The sequence below is a fragment of the Balaenoptera borealis genome (assembly GCF_965194805.1).
Source record: "Balaenoptera borealis genome assembly, chromosome: 5".
Lineage (NCBI taxonomy): Eukaryota > Metazoa > Chordata > Mammalia > Artiodactyla > Balaenopteridae > Balaenoptera > Balaenoptera borealis.
Window position 1 is genome coordinate 75,272,185 of NC_138862.1, and position 18,439 is coordinate 75,290,623.

An 18,439-nucleotide genomic window follows, 5' to 3' on the forward strand; every position below is an offset into this window, starting at 1 on the left:
GTTTTAAATCTATGCTGCGTGTTTCAAGCCTTTACCCTCACTTTGTGGCTCTCTCAAGGTTACGTCGAATACTCAGTGGTCATCATCATCTGTTCTCTCCATTGTCTTAAGTGTGTACAATTTGGGACAGGTAAGAACAGAAATCATAGTTGGATTCTATTTAGCTTCTGGCTGCACAGGAAGCCAAACCTATGGCCTTTCCACTGAGGGCAAAGAGTTGCTTTGTTAAACATAAGTCATAACAAAAGGAAAAGCAAGGGCTTACTAAATATGGGACCTCCGGAGGAGGGCTTCAGGAATACCAGGTAGATTTAAACATCTTTGCAAACTCTGATTATCAACTGATGGCTGCACTGAATACAATGTTTAGAAGGACTCTGAGGCTGTGTCTGAGCATGGTGGGAAAGAAAACAGTGATGGATTAATGATGACAGCGTAGTACCTATCTGTCTCTCTTACCATCGCTGTTCATCTTATAGCCATTTAAAATCCTCCTTTTAAAGAAAATCAGTCTTATAAATGGTATAGCAACACATTCAGAAGTGGAATCTAGCTGAATATTACTTACCACAGCCCTTCTGAATCTCATTTTCCCACAGCATCTTTCTAGAAAATGTTCTACTACTTTGCTTAAGATGCATCAAGCTAAATTATGAGGCAACATCCAAAGGGTGTCTCACTGTATTTGTTGTATATTTTTGAAAACTCAACTGTGAAATTGGCTTTTTAGACACGGGGAACAATGGTACTTGTATCCACCTGTCAACTCTATTGAACTGTTGAAATCACCTAGTTTTGTCAAACTTCATCCTTCATCTAGAGAAGAGGAAACTAAGATTTCCAGGGGAAACAAACAAGGGAGTTTGTTCAGGTCATAAAGTGGGTTTGTGACAGAGTCAGGGCTTCTGGCTCCTCATAAATGAAATTCTATTGCATGTGCAATATTTCCTTAGCAGAAAGCACTTTCCAAAGTAGCACGTAGCTGGGGAAGAAAGTCAAACCTACGTGTGAGGGGAGAGGTGAATTCTAGCTATCAGCAGAGTAAAGTCTGGGCCCATGTCAGTAAGGCAGATGTGGAGGCTTTTAAACAAGCCCAACTGAAAGAGATCTTTTATTTTTACTCTATTTCAGTCACTCAGCAAATATTAGATCTAAGATTGACTTTTTGTCTGGTTTTAGATGCTACAAATTTTGAGCTATGAAGTGTTTGATGAGAAATGAAAGAAAGGCAATATATATTTAAAGAGTTAGAAAACAGGACCTAAAAATGAAAAGTTAAATCAATGGAGACACTTTGAGCTAGAGAGTGAGGACTAGAAGGGCTTTGTTTTATTTATTTATTTGTTTTGGTTTTTTGGCTTTTTCTTTTTTTAAAAAAATGAGTGCCTAGTGCGTTTCTTCATGAACAAATTTAAATCACAAAAATATTAACAGTGATCAGTAACCTGCCTCTGATGGTGACAATTCCTTTCTGTCTGGCTGCCAAGTCAGGGGACAGAGTGAGTGTCCTTCTGGCGAACTCCGAGCATTTGAACAAAAGAAGGAAAATAAACACCAAGACAGTAAAAGATCTGGCATTTTCTGCTCAGTCACAATAGGAAAGAAATTATAGTGTCCCAAACTTTTACCTTTGTCATTTGATAGAGGTATGTAATGTGAAGCCCCCAAATCAAATTTCTAGTTCCTGGGTTTTGAGAGATCTTTGTTTTAATAGAATAATTTGATACCTACGAGCCACTTGTATGCTTTCTGGCTGATGTCAAACATCAGTGAATACAGGTCTTCTCCCATGTGCTTCCCTCTATTGGGAATACATACACACACAATCAATCACCTGAGTATATCATCACAAACCATCTCAGGGTTCTGAGGAAAAATACAGAATGCTCTGAGGACTTTGGCAGGGAGATCTTATCTAGTCAAGTTAAAATCCCCCGCTCACTACTCCTATTTGTGTTACTTGACACTATTTGTTACTTGACACTTTAATGGTCACCTTCCTTATCTGTAAGACATGTGTGTTTTTGTTCAATGTTATAGTCAAGAAAAGTAAATGAAACAATGCATTTGAATTACTTGTGTTCCTGGTACATAGTAGGCACTCATCAAATGTTACTTTTTGTTATTGTTATGGCTGTTGCTGTTTTTATTACTGCTCTTGGAGTGGGGAAAGTAGACTATGGAAAGATGGGAGGAGGCACAGAGATGGAAGGGAGGAGGGATAACCTGAACAAGGAAGTAGCACAGGAACATCCCAGGACAGGGCTTCTAATCACCACTGACTCATTTACTGTGTGGCTCTGGGAACTCTTTTCTCCTCCCTGGACTCACTTTCCTCAGCTGTAAATAGTGGAGGTTAAACTCTGTTTCTTTAGGTCCCACCTTTTTAGGGTTCTATCATTTTGCCAAGGCCACCAGTAAGGCATGAAAAAAGGGCTCTTGGAAACTTTAAAACACTAATAAGAAACTTTCTGGCCACTGGGAATGTGGGAGCACGTTTTGGAGACAGGAGTCAATTCCTACAGGACCCTATTAATTTTGGACTAACTAGCCACATAGACTACTCAGTCAGGATGTGAACAAATAATAGAAACCTGTTTAAACTCCCTTAATCATAAAAGGGATATGGATTATAAATATGCACCAGTAGCTCACGAAACCCAAGAACATGAAGTACAGATGGGCTTTACTGGGGGGCTGGACCCAGGAACTTGGGTTACTCTTCCCAGCCTCGTATTCTCAGACAAGTATGGAACGAAATACACATATTCTGGGGCCAGTGCTCCACCCCTACTCCTCTTCTCTGAAAACTGGGTGTACCCTGAGCCCAGAGCTGACTGCCCACAACTGGTTTGTTCCATGTGGCTTTCTCCTTCCACTGGCACAGCTAGTTGGAACAGGGGGCACCCGACCAGTGGAAGCCAATCCATCAACAGGCGTGACGGCAACATATCTTTTTGCCTGAGATCCTGGAATAAAGGCTTGAAGCTGCTGGTCATACTCTGTTAGGAAAGTGATCTGAAAAATGACGTATAGCTAGGACCAGGGTGGCCACTCTTGATCCCTGTGTATGGACAAGCAAAGAAAAAAAAAAAAACTTCTGCAGAGAAAGAGAGGAAAAGAGTGAACCAAATACACAGTGAGACACAGAGGTGAGCAATACACAGTATCCATCTGTATCTTTATGACAAATTTCAGTCTGTCTTTTAGAATTCCTTAACAATGCCCATGTCTTCTCTTGGAACTCAGGTATACCTTTCTTTAAGGAAACCCCAAATAAATTTAGAAATTCCTGTGTAGGAGTAGGGGAAGTGCTGTAGAAAAAGTTAGGTTTGATTCTATAGGCCAGAGGGCAATGTTCCCGTAAGAAAATTACCTGAGATTCCTGAGTTCCTAAACTCTTACCTATTAAAATATCCAGAGTGTAAGAGGAATTTGCACTTTTTAACAGTTTCATAACAGGTGACTGTTATGCATTCTAAAGGCTTAATTAACAGCTGTTGTTACAGAGGAACACACCAAAGGCAAATTCAAGCACCAAGATCCCAAATATATCTATTTATTTATTTATTAATGTCATCACCAGCTGAACGTATTTTTCACTCTTTTTACTCTATCAGATGCACAGAAGTACAAGTTTATATGGAGATTTATTTACGTATTTATTAATTTGTTTTATCCAAACAGAATTGTCCTATGTGTGTTCATCTGGAACTTGCATTTTCCACTTTACAATATATATAATGGCCATCCACCATTATAAACAAATAATTCTAAATCATGTTTAAAAATAATGGTGTGATATTCCATGGTATACCATAATTTATTCAAATATTCTCCTCTTTATGGAAAATAAGGGGTTTCTTCTCCAATTTTTGCCACCACAAATATGTTGAATTAAACATGACTACAATACAGGGTAGCCTTACATATTAGTGTTCGCATCTCTTTTTTCAGCAAAACAATCAAAACCAGGTTGCTGAATCAAAAGACATGTATGTTTTGGATATTAATAAATACTGTAATATTATTTTCCCCAAATGAAATAATTCATTCTCCTATCAGCAATATATGAGAATATTCATTTTCCCAGATCCTCACCAGCATTAGGTGTTACAGCTTGACATTTCAAAATTTCAATCTAATACTTTTTTTTAATTGCATCTCATTGATGTTTTAATTTACATTTCCCTGATTGCTAGTGAGATTAGACACACACTTTCCTTTGTCTAAAAGAGATTTGCATTTTTATTTACTGTTTGTTTATATCCATCATATAGGTGAAAAAGTTTTAGTTTTTAGTCTTTTTTCTCTTGACCTTGACTGTTGCTAGATTTATAAAATATGTCTAGTTAAATATGTTTCCTTTTCTTTATGGCTTCTGGGTTTCTTGTTTTGCTTATAAAGTTTTCCTTTTCCAAAACTGGATATTCTTTTTTTTCTATTTGTAATTTTCTTAATATTTATTTTAAAGTCCTTAATGAAATTTAAACATGCAGATTCTACACCTTAAAGAATCCCTGAATGCCTTTACTCAAAATAGTGACTGGCATGAGAATTTCAAACTTGATGGCAATATTGCAAAAGACTTCTTTGAAATGATGACACTAATTCCATTAGCAGTTAGCATTTGTTAATAAAAGCTTATCTGACCCAACCTGCAAGGCATCTTGTAACACTATGCAGAATGGGCCAGTTTCCTGAAACTGTATCTTTGCAGTTTAAATCACAAGTCCTCAACAATTAATACCTGTTTAGCACTACAATTTGCAATGGACTCTGACATTTATAATGAATGTGCTTGTATGAGGCTTGGCAAACTGTGAAATGATACACATATGATATACCCTCCTATCACCGGAGAGGGAGGGACGGGGCAATCAGGGATGTAAAGCGACTTGCTCACACTCACCCAGGAACAGCAGCTGCAGACCTTAGTCCCAGGTTTCCTGACTCCAAGTCAAGTCGTTGTCCCATTAGGCAAAATCTCAAAGTAACCTGTGAGCTTCCTGTGGCAGTAAATGAGGGTTCAATAATTTTACAACAAAAAGCAGATTTGGGGAGGAGGGCTGGGAGGAAGGGAAGAAAGAGCATCTACTGCCATCTCCAAATCATGCTAAACAAATACATGCTTTTGAGAATTGCAAGAGGGGAAGTGTTGGCAGAAGTGGGATAAGACATCTTCATGCATCTACTCTAGCCTCAAATCATGTCGCACAGAGAGGTTAACCTTGCCTAAGCCAAGAAACACCCCGTTGCAGCGCAGTCCCTTTCTACCGCATTTGGTGCAGGCATGAGCGCACACCTTGGCACTCAGTTGCATTTCCATTGAACTGTACTGGTTCCACGGGCGGCTGCTGGCAGTAGCACGGAGAGTATCTGGCCTCATTCAGGACTGAGCTGGGCTCAAGAGACACCTGAGTTAATGCCCTCATTACTCATCTCTGGAGGAAACCCAGCCAGAGCAAACACAAGGACACACAGCAACAGATGCCAAATAATAACAGTATGCAAATTAGCCTTGGAAACGGATCCTGGTCCCACCGAACAGGGACTGGAGAAACCAGAGGGGGCCTAATGAAAATCAGGCAGCGAGCTTCGAAATCATGGCAAGCATCACAGAGCTGGCTTTCTCCTAGCTGGTTGGTTGTCATAGAAACCTGTGTTTGTAGAGTTTCTGAGTACATTAGCTCAAAAGAGGATGCTTATATTATCCTACTGTAGTGTTGCTGGGAGAAGTAGAATAATTCAGTTCAATTAAATAAATATTTGCTGAGGATCTACTACGTGATACACCACAGGGGATACAGATAAATACATAGTGCCATCTTTGAACCTCCTGACTTGGAGGGGAGACCTGAAAAGAAAACAGATAGCTCTAATGAAATGGGATCTATACACAAATACAGGTAGAAACACAGTGAACAGGACAATTAATTCTTCCTGGGGGTGTTAAGGACTTATGGAGAGGAGATGACATTTGAGCAGGGCTTTATGTGAAGGATTAGAAAGCGCTGGCTAGTAGAAAACAGGGGTAAACATCCTAGGGAATAGCTCGAGTGAAGGCACAGAAGCATGGCAGTTTATGCAGAATACTAAGTCTGATGAACAAATCCGGCTTTATGCCGTCATGAGTTTTGAGAATTACGGCCAAGCACTATTAACTCATACTTCACCACTTCCAAATGTGTTATCCTCTTAAACTAAGTTGAAATTGTATGATATTGACTAAGAGAGTTTGTTAAGCAAGAAAATAACTTAAAGAAATTTGTAAGGAAGGATGTTTATCTTCTTAAAGGGCAAAAGCTGCTTTCAAGCACTTTCAGAGAACCTATTCATCAACAGAAAAGGCTTTAGAGTCAGACGAACCTGGTTTTATTTTGACTTTAATACTTAGTAAGTAAATGATTGTGGGCAAGTTACTTTAACATTTTCAAGCCCCTGTTTTTTTTGTTTTATTGTTTTTGTTTTGCTATATGTACTTTGGAGGTAATAGCATTTTCATCATAGGATTATCTTGAGGATTAAAAAAAATCAAGCCGTACATTCTAAGTGCCTAAAATAGCACCTGGCACATGGTGACTGAATAAAGTTCTAAACTGTTTAAAAATAATAATACTTTGAGTCATTTGTTATACTCTGGGTATCTCTTCTATGAAGCCTTGGGGGTTTTGGATAAATCTCTGATATGCAAAATAAATCCTGTCATTTTAGAGCTTGAAGGGAAGTTGAGAATAATCCAATTCAATGTTGTCTGTTTACAAAGGAAACAGCTAATTTATAAGGTGAAATGCCTTATGTATGGGTATCTGGCTAGTTAGTGGGTAAGCCTGACCCACCGCACAGGAATCCTGACTGAATCCAGTGCTCTTGCTACCAAACCGCTTTCTCGCTGTCACCCACCGTTAAAATGAATGCCCCAACAGGCGAGCCTCAAGAAGTCAAGTTAGGGCAATGAATATGTGCCCAGTATCACTTCTTCCACTCAACTGGTCCAAATGATTGAAGTTTAGCTTTTCATGCAAAACTGAAGTAAATAATAAATAGTTTTATATAAATATTAACACTGAACTCATTGTGTTCTCTTGAGAGGAAAGATGCCTAACTTTGTGGAATGCTTGTCCAAGCCTGATGAGATTTATAACATTAAACATCATCAACAAAACAGATAAAAATAATTTAACATCTAAAAAGAAGTTTTACATTTGAATTATGTTAAGCTGTGTCTAAACACTGTTGACAGTATTCAGACCTCTTCTCCTTAGAATTACCTGAGTAACTGACATCCATACAGAGAGGGGCGGTGCCTGCCAGGGAGGCCTCGGCTGGTCCAGCATTGTACTCCCTCTGGCTCGTGGCGCCCCTGACAGTCAGTTTAGAGAACTCTGTGGACCACATCACTTCTCACCTCTGTTTTCCTCTCCCCTAAGTCATCCTAGCAGATGCTTCCTCCACTCCTCCAGGCTGTTTCCATTTCCTCTGCTTTGTCAGGGTCATATCTCAGTGAATTCCACCTCAAGTGAATTTTTCCAGCTGATGTACTCAGACAACTGTTTTGTTTTGTTTTGTTTTGTTTTGTTTTACATTTTTAATTTATTTTATTTATTTATTTATTTATGGTTGTGTTGGGTCTTCGTTTCTGTGCGAGGGCTTTCTCTAGTTGCGGCGAGCGGGGGCCACTCTTCATTGCGGTGCGCGGGCCTCTCACTGTCGTGGCCTCTCTCGTTGCGGAGCACAGGCTCCAGACGCGCAGGCTCAGTAGTTGTGGCTCACGGGCCTAGTTGCTCCGCGGCATGTGGGATCTTCCCAGACCAGGGCTCGAACCCATGTCCCCTGCATCGGCAGGCAGATTCTCAACCACTGCGCCACCAGGGAAGCCCTGTTTTGTTTTTTAACAACAACTTTCTTATTAATCATCGACACTCACTGAGCTCTTACTATAGTAATGAGTACTATCCAAAGGGTTAAGTAAAATAAGCTAAGCCTTAAGTAACTTAAAACAACCGTATAAAATAGATACTGCTATTATCTCCACCTCTGGATGAGGAAAAGGGAGTTATACAGGCTAAATAACTCATAAGTGGTAGCACCAGGATTCCAAACGGAGCAGCATGACTCCAGTCTACAGAATTATCCAATGTGAAAAACCACCAGTTCATAAAGGAGGCGATGGCTGTTCCACTTACGATCAAAATACGACCTAAATATTCACAGGCTCTTACAATGGAAAACCACTTACAGTTCATACTCAGCTTTGCTTTCTACAGACAGGGCAACAGAGGCACAGAGAACGGGAGTGGTCTCGTTGCTTTTCTTCAGTCTAATCATGCATCCTCAAGAAGGGAAGTCTCGGTTCCTTGGCTTGAGTCCATGTGGCAGCGACTGTACATCATCTTTCTTGGGATTGAAATAGCATTAAACTAATGAGCATATTTGCTGCTGTAAGTAGGGAGTTGAGTGAAGTAAAGGTTGAGGCGGGGGAGCAGGGGTATGGAAAGTAGACTTGAGTCTTTCCCCAGAGTCAGTTTGGCTGTGACAGTAGGTTCAGCATTTACTGTATTAAGATCAGGTGGCGTTCCAGATATGGAAATATTAGATATTTAAACACTGACTTTGAATCTGTAGCAATCAGTTAAGCTGCACAACCCTGTGGAGGATCACAACAAAGTCGAGGTTACAATCATGTAAAGGGCAAAAGTAAGTGATGGGTTCTGCCATCGTCAGCATCCTGGTATTCAGAGTGGAGTCAGTCTCATTTGTTTTATTGGTCAAGGAGAAAAAGTTTTTTCTGATTAAACTGAGGACTGGGGCTAAGGTGAGGTAAACAAGGCATCATAGATGCAAACTTTAAGGAGGCAAGGTCATGAAAATGCTGGCCTGTACCTGCAGGATCCTGAGACTGAGCCCCTCGTTGAATTCTGTACCCTACGTACCTGGCATGCCTCACCCTGGTCCCAGCCCTGATTGAACCACTTCTGTCCAATGTCTGATTTATTTCAAATTCCTTCTGTTCTCCATATTTCACTTACTGGAATGTTACTGGGTAAGCCTTCTTAAGGCTTTGTGATTCCCCTACTAACAATCCCAAACGGACCTTGCATCATATATTTCAATCTGTTATCTGGAACCCAGGCCTTCATGAGGCTTATAGATGGCTGGCTGGACATTTGGCATTTGCTCTGAGTTAGCCTGGGCTGGGGAGGCCATGACTCTCAGCAAGGAGTAGCTGCACTCCTGGGCAGCAGAAGTTGTCTGGAGTGTTTACATAGACCCCAATCCAAGAACAGATTGTGCTACGGGGTGTGAGGGGAACGGGGAGGACAGTCAGAAACCCAACCACAGAGAGTAAGCAGCAGCCAAGGGGCATTCCTTCATTGACCAATGCCCTTGAGTGTCTTCGGTGGGCAGAGCGCTGTCTCAGGCACTAAGATCAAGATGGCACTCTTGTTGCTGAGCAAATCCTTCGCCATGGCCCAGGTATCAATTCCCTAATCCTGGTTCTCTGGGACTCTGCAGTTGAGTGGAAAGGGGCTGGAGCAGGTGAGCATGCAAGGGTAGTTCTTGGCCAACAAGTTGATAAGAGTTCTCAGTTGTTTTTATTGTTAAGTATAAACAGGAAAAGTTCAGCTAGTCATGTAAACTTTGCCATTGTATAGGTTTGCAGGAGCTAGAATCCCTTCTGTTTGTTCCCGGAGATATTCTTATTCTTCCAGGAAAACTTTCATTGCCATGCGATGCTGTTCTGATTGATGGAAGCTGTGTGGTGAATGAAGGCATGCTCACAGGTAGGCAGTTGTCATGAAGCTTCCTCTTTCCTTCCAACAGCCAGGCCAGATGAGCAAAGCAGATCAGTGTACACTCACCTGCTTTATACCAATGCTAAGGTATTGAGAGATAGAGGAGGAAGACACACCCAGACTATTCATGCAGATGGAAACCATATATGCAAACAGGAAATGTTTAAGAATATAGGAATCAAACCACAAGACACACGAAACTAGAAGAAAATACTTATACAACATGGGATCAATGAATTGCCTGATGAGTGGGATGAATAGGGTGCTCTGAGTTCAGAGGAGTGTTGGAACATCATACGTTTGATGCACAGTCTCTTCATAAATATAAGGATAATTTATACTCCTGTACAAACAAAACACAGCCTAAAACCATCACCTCACAATTGGCAGGAAATAGAGATTTTATCCAGCCCTGTACTCTGTAGATGGAAAACCAAGCTCCAGCTTTCAGTGGGAAGGAGATTGAGTTGAACATTCCAGAAAGGCAGTAAAATAGTTCTGTTCTCTAGAATCATGTTTCCAGTTGATCTCACTGAGCAGAAAACTGGTTTTCTAGTTATGGTTTGAACTATTCTTGTCCTCATTTATACTTTGTACAGTCTATTTGAATTTGGGTAATTAGTAAGGCACTATTTATAAAATATTCTTTAGGCAAAAAAGAAAATACCCAGAGCATCTTAATGAAAGAAGAACAAACTATATGGCTCTACAAAAATAGAAAGTATTGGCCTATTGTGCTTGCAGATTGTTGCATTTTTCTGTTTCCAAATGGTGTAAAGACAGGAAAAAAAAACCCACACACGCACAAAACTTTTTTAACATCACCTAAACATAAAGAGAGGCATTCTCTATTCCTAAATTGTTCAACACAAGTAGATTTTACATGAAAAATGGGTCTGCTTAATTTAAAATTGAGACAGGAAAATGTAGTAAACATAAACATTTTCAGTATAATTACAAAATACCCCTTTAATGTGTTAAAATCTAACTGCCTTGTAATGGCAGTGATGAGGATTTGCATACCGATCATATCCTTCATCCAGAATGTTGCCACAATATCCTAAGTATAAGCCTCAAACCCGAGAAAACTGTGCTCTTCACTCAGAGGCAGCAACTGTCTCACATTCCCAGCAGGCTGCCAACCAAGAACAGCACCCCTCACGGCGACACAGAGCATGGCAGTGAGAAAACAGGGGAGGACACACAGCAGGGTTTACTCCCCTGGGTCTACTGACCTGGGTGACCGTCCTTGCCCTGATTCTCATGAAAACTCAGAGAGTCTCAGAGAAGTAGGAGTGGCAAAAATATTGCCTTTTAACAAATGTGCAAAGTTGACCTAAAATGACCTCAAATGGTCAGTGGTTTTTCTGAGGGTCTATTTCAGGAAAAATAAAGTCACCAGTATTTATATATATGTAACCTAAGTACTGATCAAGTCAATTTTAGAAACAGACACATAAAATGGAAATACATCTATTTCTGTCTCTTTAACTTCTTGAAATAGATCTAAGTACCAGCATGCTCTGAACACTTTCTTACACATCCTGCCTAGATCCTCCCACTCACGTATGTATTTGTGGAAAGGATCCTGATTGAACAATCAAGTTAGGGTTAGATTCCTGAAACTACAACTGTATTTCTGGGCATGTGTCCACAAATGTGACTCAGGTAGTTCCCCATGTGCAAAAATAGTCCTTTGCATATACAGAAGTCTTTATTTATGTAGGAAGAATAGCGAATACTCCTAAAATCTCTATAGCAATTTATATTTTTATAAGCAACTTTTATACCTCACTTCATTGTAGCATAAAACAAATTAGACTAGGAACTATTATAATACCCCATTTACAGATAAGGAAACTGAGGTGAAAAGAGACCAGGGTTGCTCAGCTAGTGAGAAAAAAGTCAGAGTTGGAGGTGGCATTGGCTTTCAGGCATGAGGGACCACAGGCGTGAGGACGATGATTTGAGGGTGGGTTCAGCCACTGCCTTCCTGTTTTGTGTCTCGTCACCTTTTCCTCTCTCCTGGTTATTCCCATTCATAGCACATACCCATTGTGGGATTTTTCCTCCTCATCTTCATAACCTCATCCTATTGTCATGAGCTTGGCTGTGCAAGAACCTTAACTTTATTCTACACTTCATTTTTATTTTGGCTCCAAATTTGGCCATCCTTGAAAGTATGCGGCATGAAGTATCTGGTACAAGTCAGGCATCCCCATCAATTAGCAAGACCTGCCAACTCTGGTCTGGCTACAGAAGTTGCATAAGGCACTGGGGAGGGGCATCTGGTCTGGGGCCCACTCCTCTTTCTGTTGTCTCACACCACGTGGACCTTGAGAAGCATCCAGGGCCTATCTACCTGGAAAAGGAGGCGGACCCAGGTGAAGTTGCTCTCAGTTTCTACACACTTCTAGAGTGTTTCCATATCCTAATTTCGTTCAGGCCCCTTCTCTCAAAGACACACGATATCTAAGTTTCCTTTAGATTTTCTTCCAACTCCCAGTCCAGGGTTTTGTTTTGTTTGGTTTGGTTTGGTTTGGTTTGGTTTGGTTTGGTTAGGAAAGTAGTAGAGGAAAGGCATGGTGAACAGAAAAGCTTTGTTCTCACTCTCAGGTGATCATTAAAATCCATTATCAAATTTATGAATGACTTTTGAAACTCAAAAGCTAGTCCTCTGTCCTTTATTTCTGCCTCCCGAGACAGTGATCCCCTTCAAGATTTAGCTCCTCACGGAGGGGTCAAGAGACATAAGGGAATACCTTATTGCCTTACTGAGGGGCAATTTTCTCTTGGTTGCAATAGCTAATTTTTCTTAGTTCTCATATGTATATGTACAAGGCACTTTGCTAGCATTTTACATACGCTATTTCGTTCAAGCCACAACTCTATAAAGTGGGAGAATCTGAGGTCCAGAGAGGGTAATTTATTTGCCTAAGGTCACACAGCTTAAAAGTGGTGGAGCTGAGATTTGAATTCATTTGTTTATTCATTCATTCATTCATTCAGTCGACAAATGTTTATTAGCCCCTACTATGGAGTAGACGCTCTACTAGGTGCTGGGGATACAACTATGAACAAGGCAGATTTCTGCCCACATGGAGCTGACACTCTAGTGGGAGAACAGAAAACATGAAAGTAGGTAAATTTCCAACAGCTATAAGTTCTATGAAGAAAATAAAACACCTAAACCCAGACATATTGTCCCCAGAGCCTATGCTTGAAACTATTGCTCCTCATTCTCTTGGGGATAATTATGGGGGAGAGGGGTGGCATTCACTCTGCCACAATCCCTCCCCTCTCCCTCTACTCGTTAGAATTAATGATCTATTTGAATAACATGTACAGAAGTATGTAGTGATCTGAGTTGGACACACAGGAATTTCCTTAAGTGGTTATTTCACATTTATATCCTGTCAGACAAGCTTATAATCAGCAGATAGATCAGATCTTTTCCTCTCTTCCTTTTTCCCTTTCTTCCTCTCTCTCACTCACTTCTTTCTTTCATTTATTCACTCATTCATCTGTTTTTTCAATAAAATTTCAGAAATGCCTACTAGGTGCCAGCATTGTGTTTGTGTGTTGGAATCAACAAGACAAATAAGAAATGGTCCCTGCCCTCAAGTAGTTTACAATCTGGTGGTCCCAGAAGTATAAATTAACAAAGACATGACCTTTCAAAACACTGTCACCATATAAAGGCATCTGGCTCACTGGGGACGAAGGAGAGAATCTCCGTTTCACGGCAACCAGAATCTCTGGGTCTCGAACGCCAACTGAGCAGTTGACGATGAGTGTCTTTCTTTCTGCAACACTCTCCAGCCTACTTAGCTCTCCAAACTTTTGTAGGCAAATCCCTCCTTTCCTGAGATCCCAAGAAAGGCCAAGCACAAGACTCCTTATTAATATCTGAATAATATAGAAAAGATTTGAAAATCATCTCTGTGTAAAAATTCTTTGAGTGTCATCTCTGGAACATTATCTCCAAATGACTCTCTGATTGATCGAATATCTGCCTGCCCCCAATACCATCAGTTGTATGTGTGAAAGTATTCACTAATATTAGTCTAATCATATATTGTGGGTTAATATTCTGTGATCCAAAGGCAGAAAAACATTTGAAATTATCTATAAGTATCTGTCTTTTACAAAGGCTGATTTCAAAACAATGTGGCACAATGATTTGGAGATTTGTCAAAAAGTTCTATCCCTTTTACAAAGCCATTTAGAATGCAACTGATAAATCCACACAATGGATGGATATCAAAATTGTTCTAAAGAAAATGATTTAGGGTGAATGATTGGCTAAAGGAATTTCCTGAAGAATGTTTGTGAACACTAATAAAAATATTATAGTTTCCTGCACCTTAGGACATAAAAACTGTATCAGGGTAGAAGACCAGTTTTGAAAAATCAATCACAGAAAAACCTGGATAATTGTTTTTACTAAATTCATCCATGCGTCCAGCAAAAAAAATATGTATTTTGAACGTATTACATACCAGCAGGGAAAATGATGAATGTAAAAAGTTATATATGTCCAAGTCCTTACCCTCAGTTATTACCTAGAAGGAGAGATAAAACCTAAATTTGTATGACTATAATCAACATAACAGTATACTCAAATAGGAAATATGACATATTATCTTGCTAATTGAATATTTAGCAAAAATCTGATGAGAGTTTAAACTCTAGTGCTTTTTAAATCTGCAAGCCAGGAAACGTGATTAACATTTTTATTTTGTCTCTGAAACCTATCCTTTTTGAACTCTAAGGTGATATTCATTGTATCTGAAATATCCTGTTGTATATCCATTAGGGAAAGTAGAGGAATAATCCTGGCAAAGAATGGGAGTCATTAACAGGATATGCCAGTGGCCTAGTTTAGCTGAAGTCTGTGTAGAGTAATAACAGCCATGGATGTTCAGCCTGTCATGGCTCTGACCATCCAGCAGGAGAGTTTGAGCCTTATTAGTAATGGCAATGGGAAAGCTTAAGGATTTTTGAGAAAAGAATGAGATAATTAAAGGGGGCTTTGATAGGATTCATCTGGAAATGGTTTGGAATGACTAAAGGGGTTGAGGGACTGGAGGGGAGAGAACACTTAGGAGGTGGGAGATAATAGAAAATAGATATATTGGCCTCTGCCCCTGGTGCCTGGCACAGGGCTCCTGAAACCCTTGTCAATTCCTAAGTGATAAGAGGACTCGGAGCATCTTTTGTTCTAATGAAGCCACTGTTGGTGGGATCCTGGAGGCTCCTGGATGGGGGATGGTCACTAGAAAGGCCAAGCCGTGCCTAGAAGCTTGGAATTTTCAACCTCAACCTCTATGCTCTAGAGAGGGGAGAAGGGCTGGAAATGGAGTTGATAATTAACCATGCCTACATGAGGAAGCCTCCATAAAATCCCAGTAGTAGTAGGGGATTCAAAGAGCTTCCAGGTGAGTGAACACATCCACGTACCGGGAAGGTGATTCACCCCAACTCCAAGGGGACAGAAACTCCTGCACTTGGAACTCTCCCAGACTTCGCCTTATGTGTCTCTTCATCTGGCTATTCGTCTATGTCCTTTATCATATTCTTCAATAAACAGGTAAACGTAAGTAAGTATTTCCCTGAGTTCTGTGAGCCACTTTAGAAAATTAATTGAATCCCAGGAAGGGGTCATCGGAACCTCAGATTTATAGCTCATCTGTCAGAAGCACAGATGACAATCTTGATTTGCAATTGACATCTGAATGGGGTGGGAACAGTCTTGTGGGACTGAGCCCTTAATCTGTGGGGTCTGATGCTATCTCCAGGTAAATGGTGTCAAAATTGAATTGAATTGAGTTAAATTATAGGACAACCAGCCGATGTCACAGAATCGCTGATTGTAGAGAAACCCCCTCCCCACGCATCTGATGTCAGAAGTGTTGTGAGTGTGGTAGTGATACAAAAGGAAACAAGAAACACAGAAGGAAGGGTTGGAGGTTTTTCCTAACTCAGGACGTCAAGGCAGACTGTGGTTGAGATGCTTACTTATAAAAAAGATTTATTAGTTCCATTGTAGCCTCAAATTATCCAGAGAGCTAAACAAATCACAGCTAATCCATTGTTAATGCAACCACCATGAGTCAGACAGTGACTGCCATTGAAGCCACTGGGACCTAGATGCAAGAGTCCAAGAACGACACTCACAGGAAGAAGCAGTAGGACTTGGAGAATCATTCCATGAAAAGGCAGATTATGAGAAGAGGAGGAATCAAAGATGGTTCCGAGATTATAAATCTGTGACTTAGCAAAAGGGTAGGACCATAAGGGAAATAGGGAAGTCAGGAGGAAGTTTGGGGATAAAAATATTGATGTGGGTTTTAGAAATGTTGAACTGGAGACACTAGTGGGATATCTATGTTGGGATGAACAGCCAACAACTGGGAAGCACAAAACAAGAGCCCAGGAGAGAGGAGAGATGGAGATAGACATTACTGATATGTCTATGTAGCGGGGCTAATTAATGGAAGTAGAGCTGAGGTCATCCAGAAAGAGAAAAGAGAGGTTCTGTCTTGTTATATTAGTTTGTCTTTCAATGCAAGCTCCAAACAAAAGATCATGAAGAATATTTTTTTCTTCCAGTTTTATTGAGATATAATTAACATATAGGACTGTATAAACTTAAGGTGTACAGCATAATGACTTGACTTACATACATCGTGAAATGATTACAAGTTCAGGGACCATCCATCATCTCATATGGATACAAAATTAAGGAAATAAAAAAATTTTCCTTGTGATGAGAACTCTTAGGATTTATTCTCATAATGACTTTCACATATAACATATAGCAGTATTAATCATGTTTATCATGTTGTACATTATATCCCTAGTACTTATTTATCTTATAACGAAGTTGGTACCTTTTGATGGTCTTCATCCTCTTCTTTCTCCTTCCACCACTGCGTGAAGAATATTGAGAATATTGTATAGATTTCATGAAGCCATCATTTCTCATCCATCTCTGTACTTCCAGGACTGATTTCCTCTACCTCCAAACTCAATGTCCCAAACATCCTCAACTATCTTTAGTACCCAGAACACACCATGCTCTTTCTTTCAGCTCTTCTAAGAACACTTTTCTCTCCTCCTTAAACTGGCTGGGCATATTCACCCTTCAAGTTGTCATTTATCAATTGTAGAGGAAATCTTTCCTGGACCTTCAGATCACTTAGTACTGCTACCAAAATATTTACCGCATTGTACTTTAATTAATTATTTACTGCTATTTACTGGCCGGGCTCCCTGAGCTTTATGAGGGCAGAATTTCTGTCTGTCTTCCATTATTACATTCCCAGCACCTAGAGCAGTGCCTGGGTCAGAATAAGCACTTAAAATTAGTTGCTGAATCAATGGATGAATGCACAGATAAATGAGTGAATAAAAGACAAATAATATTATTCCAAATAATAATAATAATAATAATGCTTTGTAGCTTCTTCATGGCCTAGAATAGTGCTGGGCTTAAAGAACACTTGGGGGAATTATTAAGTGGCAACACCTTTCTGTAAAATGGGCTGCTTTTTAAATAAAAACAACAAACCATACTGGCCAGGTGTGGAAAAGATAGGCAAATGTTACATAAATATTTGAAATATAATCAAGTGTACCACTGCTTGCATCACCAGCATCCCTAAGAACAGTCATCTGACTCATGAGATAGAATTAACAACCAGATTAGCTGCGGTCTGTATCCTTTCTTGAAACTGGCAAGTGCCAGCTCTAAATTACTACCAGAGTTCACACAGAATCAACAAAATACAATCTTCTTTAAGAGAAAGTATACCTGTTACAAAGACACGATTGCCCCACACGGAGAACACCACAGCCTGGAAATCCCACAGTTTGGAACGCTATCTGAAACATGTCCTTTTCTGTGGAACAGAAGTTATCCAGGTCAAGCCTTCTGGGCAGGGGCCAGTAAGAGCAGTCATTTTGCAAACAGGTTAGTAGATTCCACTTTTGTAAATTTGGTCCATGATTAGAGGTAGGGGTGCTGGATTAGGGAAATCTTGTTTAGGATTATGGAGTTTGCCACATCCTAGCTTCCAATCAAACCCTTATTAGTCTAAATTGCTGCCATTTCCACCTGAACGGTTAGTTGTTAATACCCTTGTCTACGATGAAGCATATACAGGAATGAAGTACACTTCCTAAAAGGCAAAACTATGTTCTTGGTTTTATTGTGTGTCCATAGGCTTTTTCTCTTTTCCCTCTATACCTCCTCTAAGTGACTACCAAGAAAACAGTTTCAACCACTATCACTTGAGGACTTTTATTTTTCAGAGTTGCTTGCTGGGATGTTATTTCTAGGTTTTTGCTGGATACCTCCACCTACATGTCCTATAGATGCTTCAAAATCAAGGCATCTAAAAGGGAACTCATCCTCCTCTACTGCCTCTTTCTGTTGACATCATAACATCTGTCAAGTCTCTTCATATCATCTTTAACTCTTCATTTTCTCCCATACCAAATAGGGTACCACATCCTATGGATTCTACAAATACTTCCTGCATCCTGTCTCCCTCTCCTTCATCCCCATGGTTGGTGTTTTATCCAGGCCATCATCATCTCCTGTCTAAACTATTCCTACAGAAATATTCATTTGA

At 40.1% G+C, this 18,439-nt stretch overlaps 1 protein-coding gene across 1 annotated transcript in view; it reads left to right on the forward strand.

Annotated features, from left to right (window-relative positions):
• The window catches only part of LOC309629507 (putative cation-transporting ATPase 13A5), a 120,804-nt gene that overhangs the window by 34,405 nt on the left and 67,960 nt on the right, over positions 1-18,439 (forward strand). The window contains 6 exon segments of the mRNA XM_082393604.1: positions 1-89; positions 91-130; positions 8,626-8,680; positions 8,683-8,697; positions 9,657-9,792; positions 17,612-17,775. Of these exon segments, the coding sequence (XP_082249730.1) occupies positions 1-89; positions 91-130; positions 8,626-8,680; positions 8,683-8,697; positions 9,657-9,792; positions 17,612-17,775 (499 nt within the window).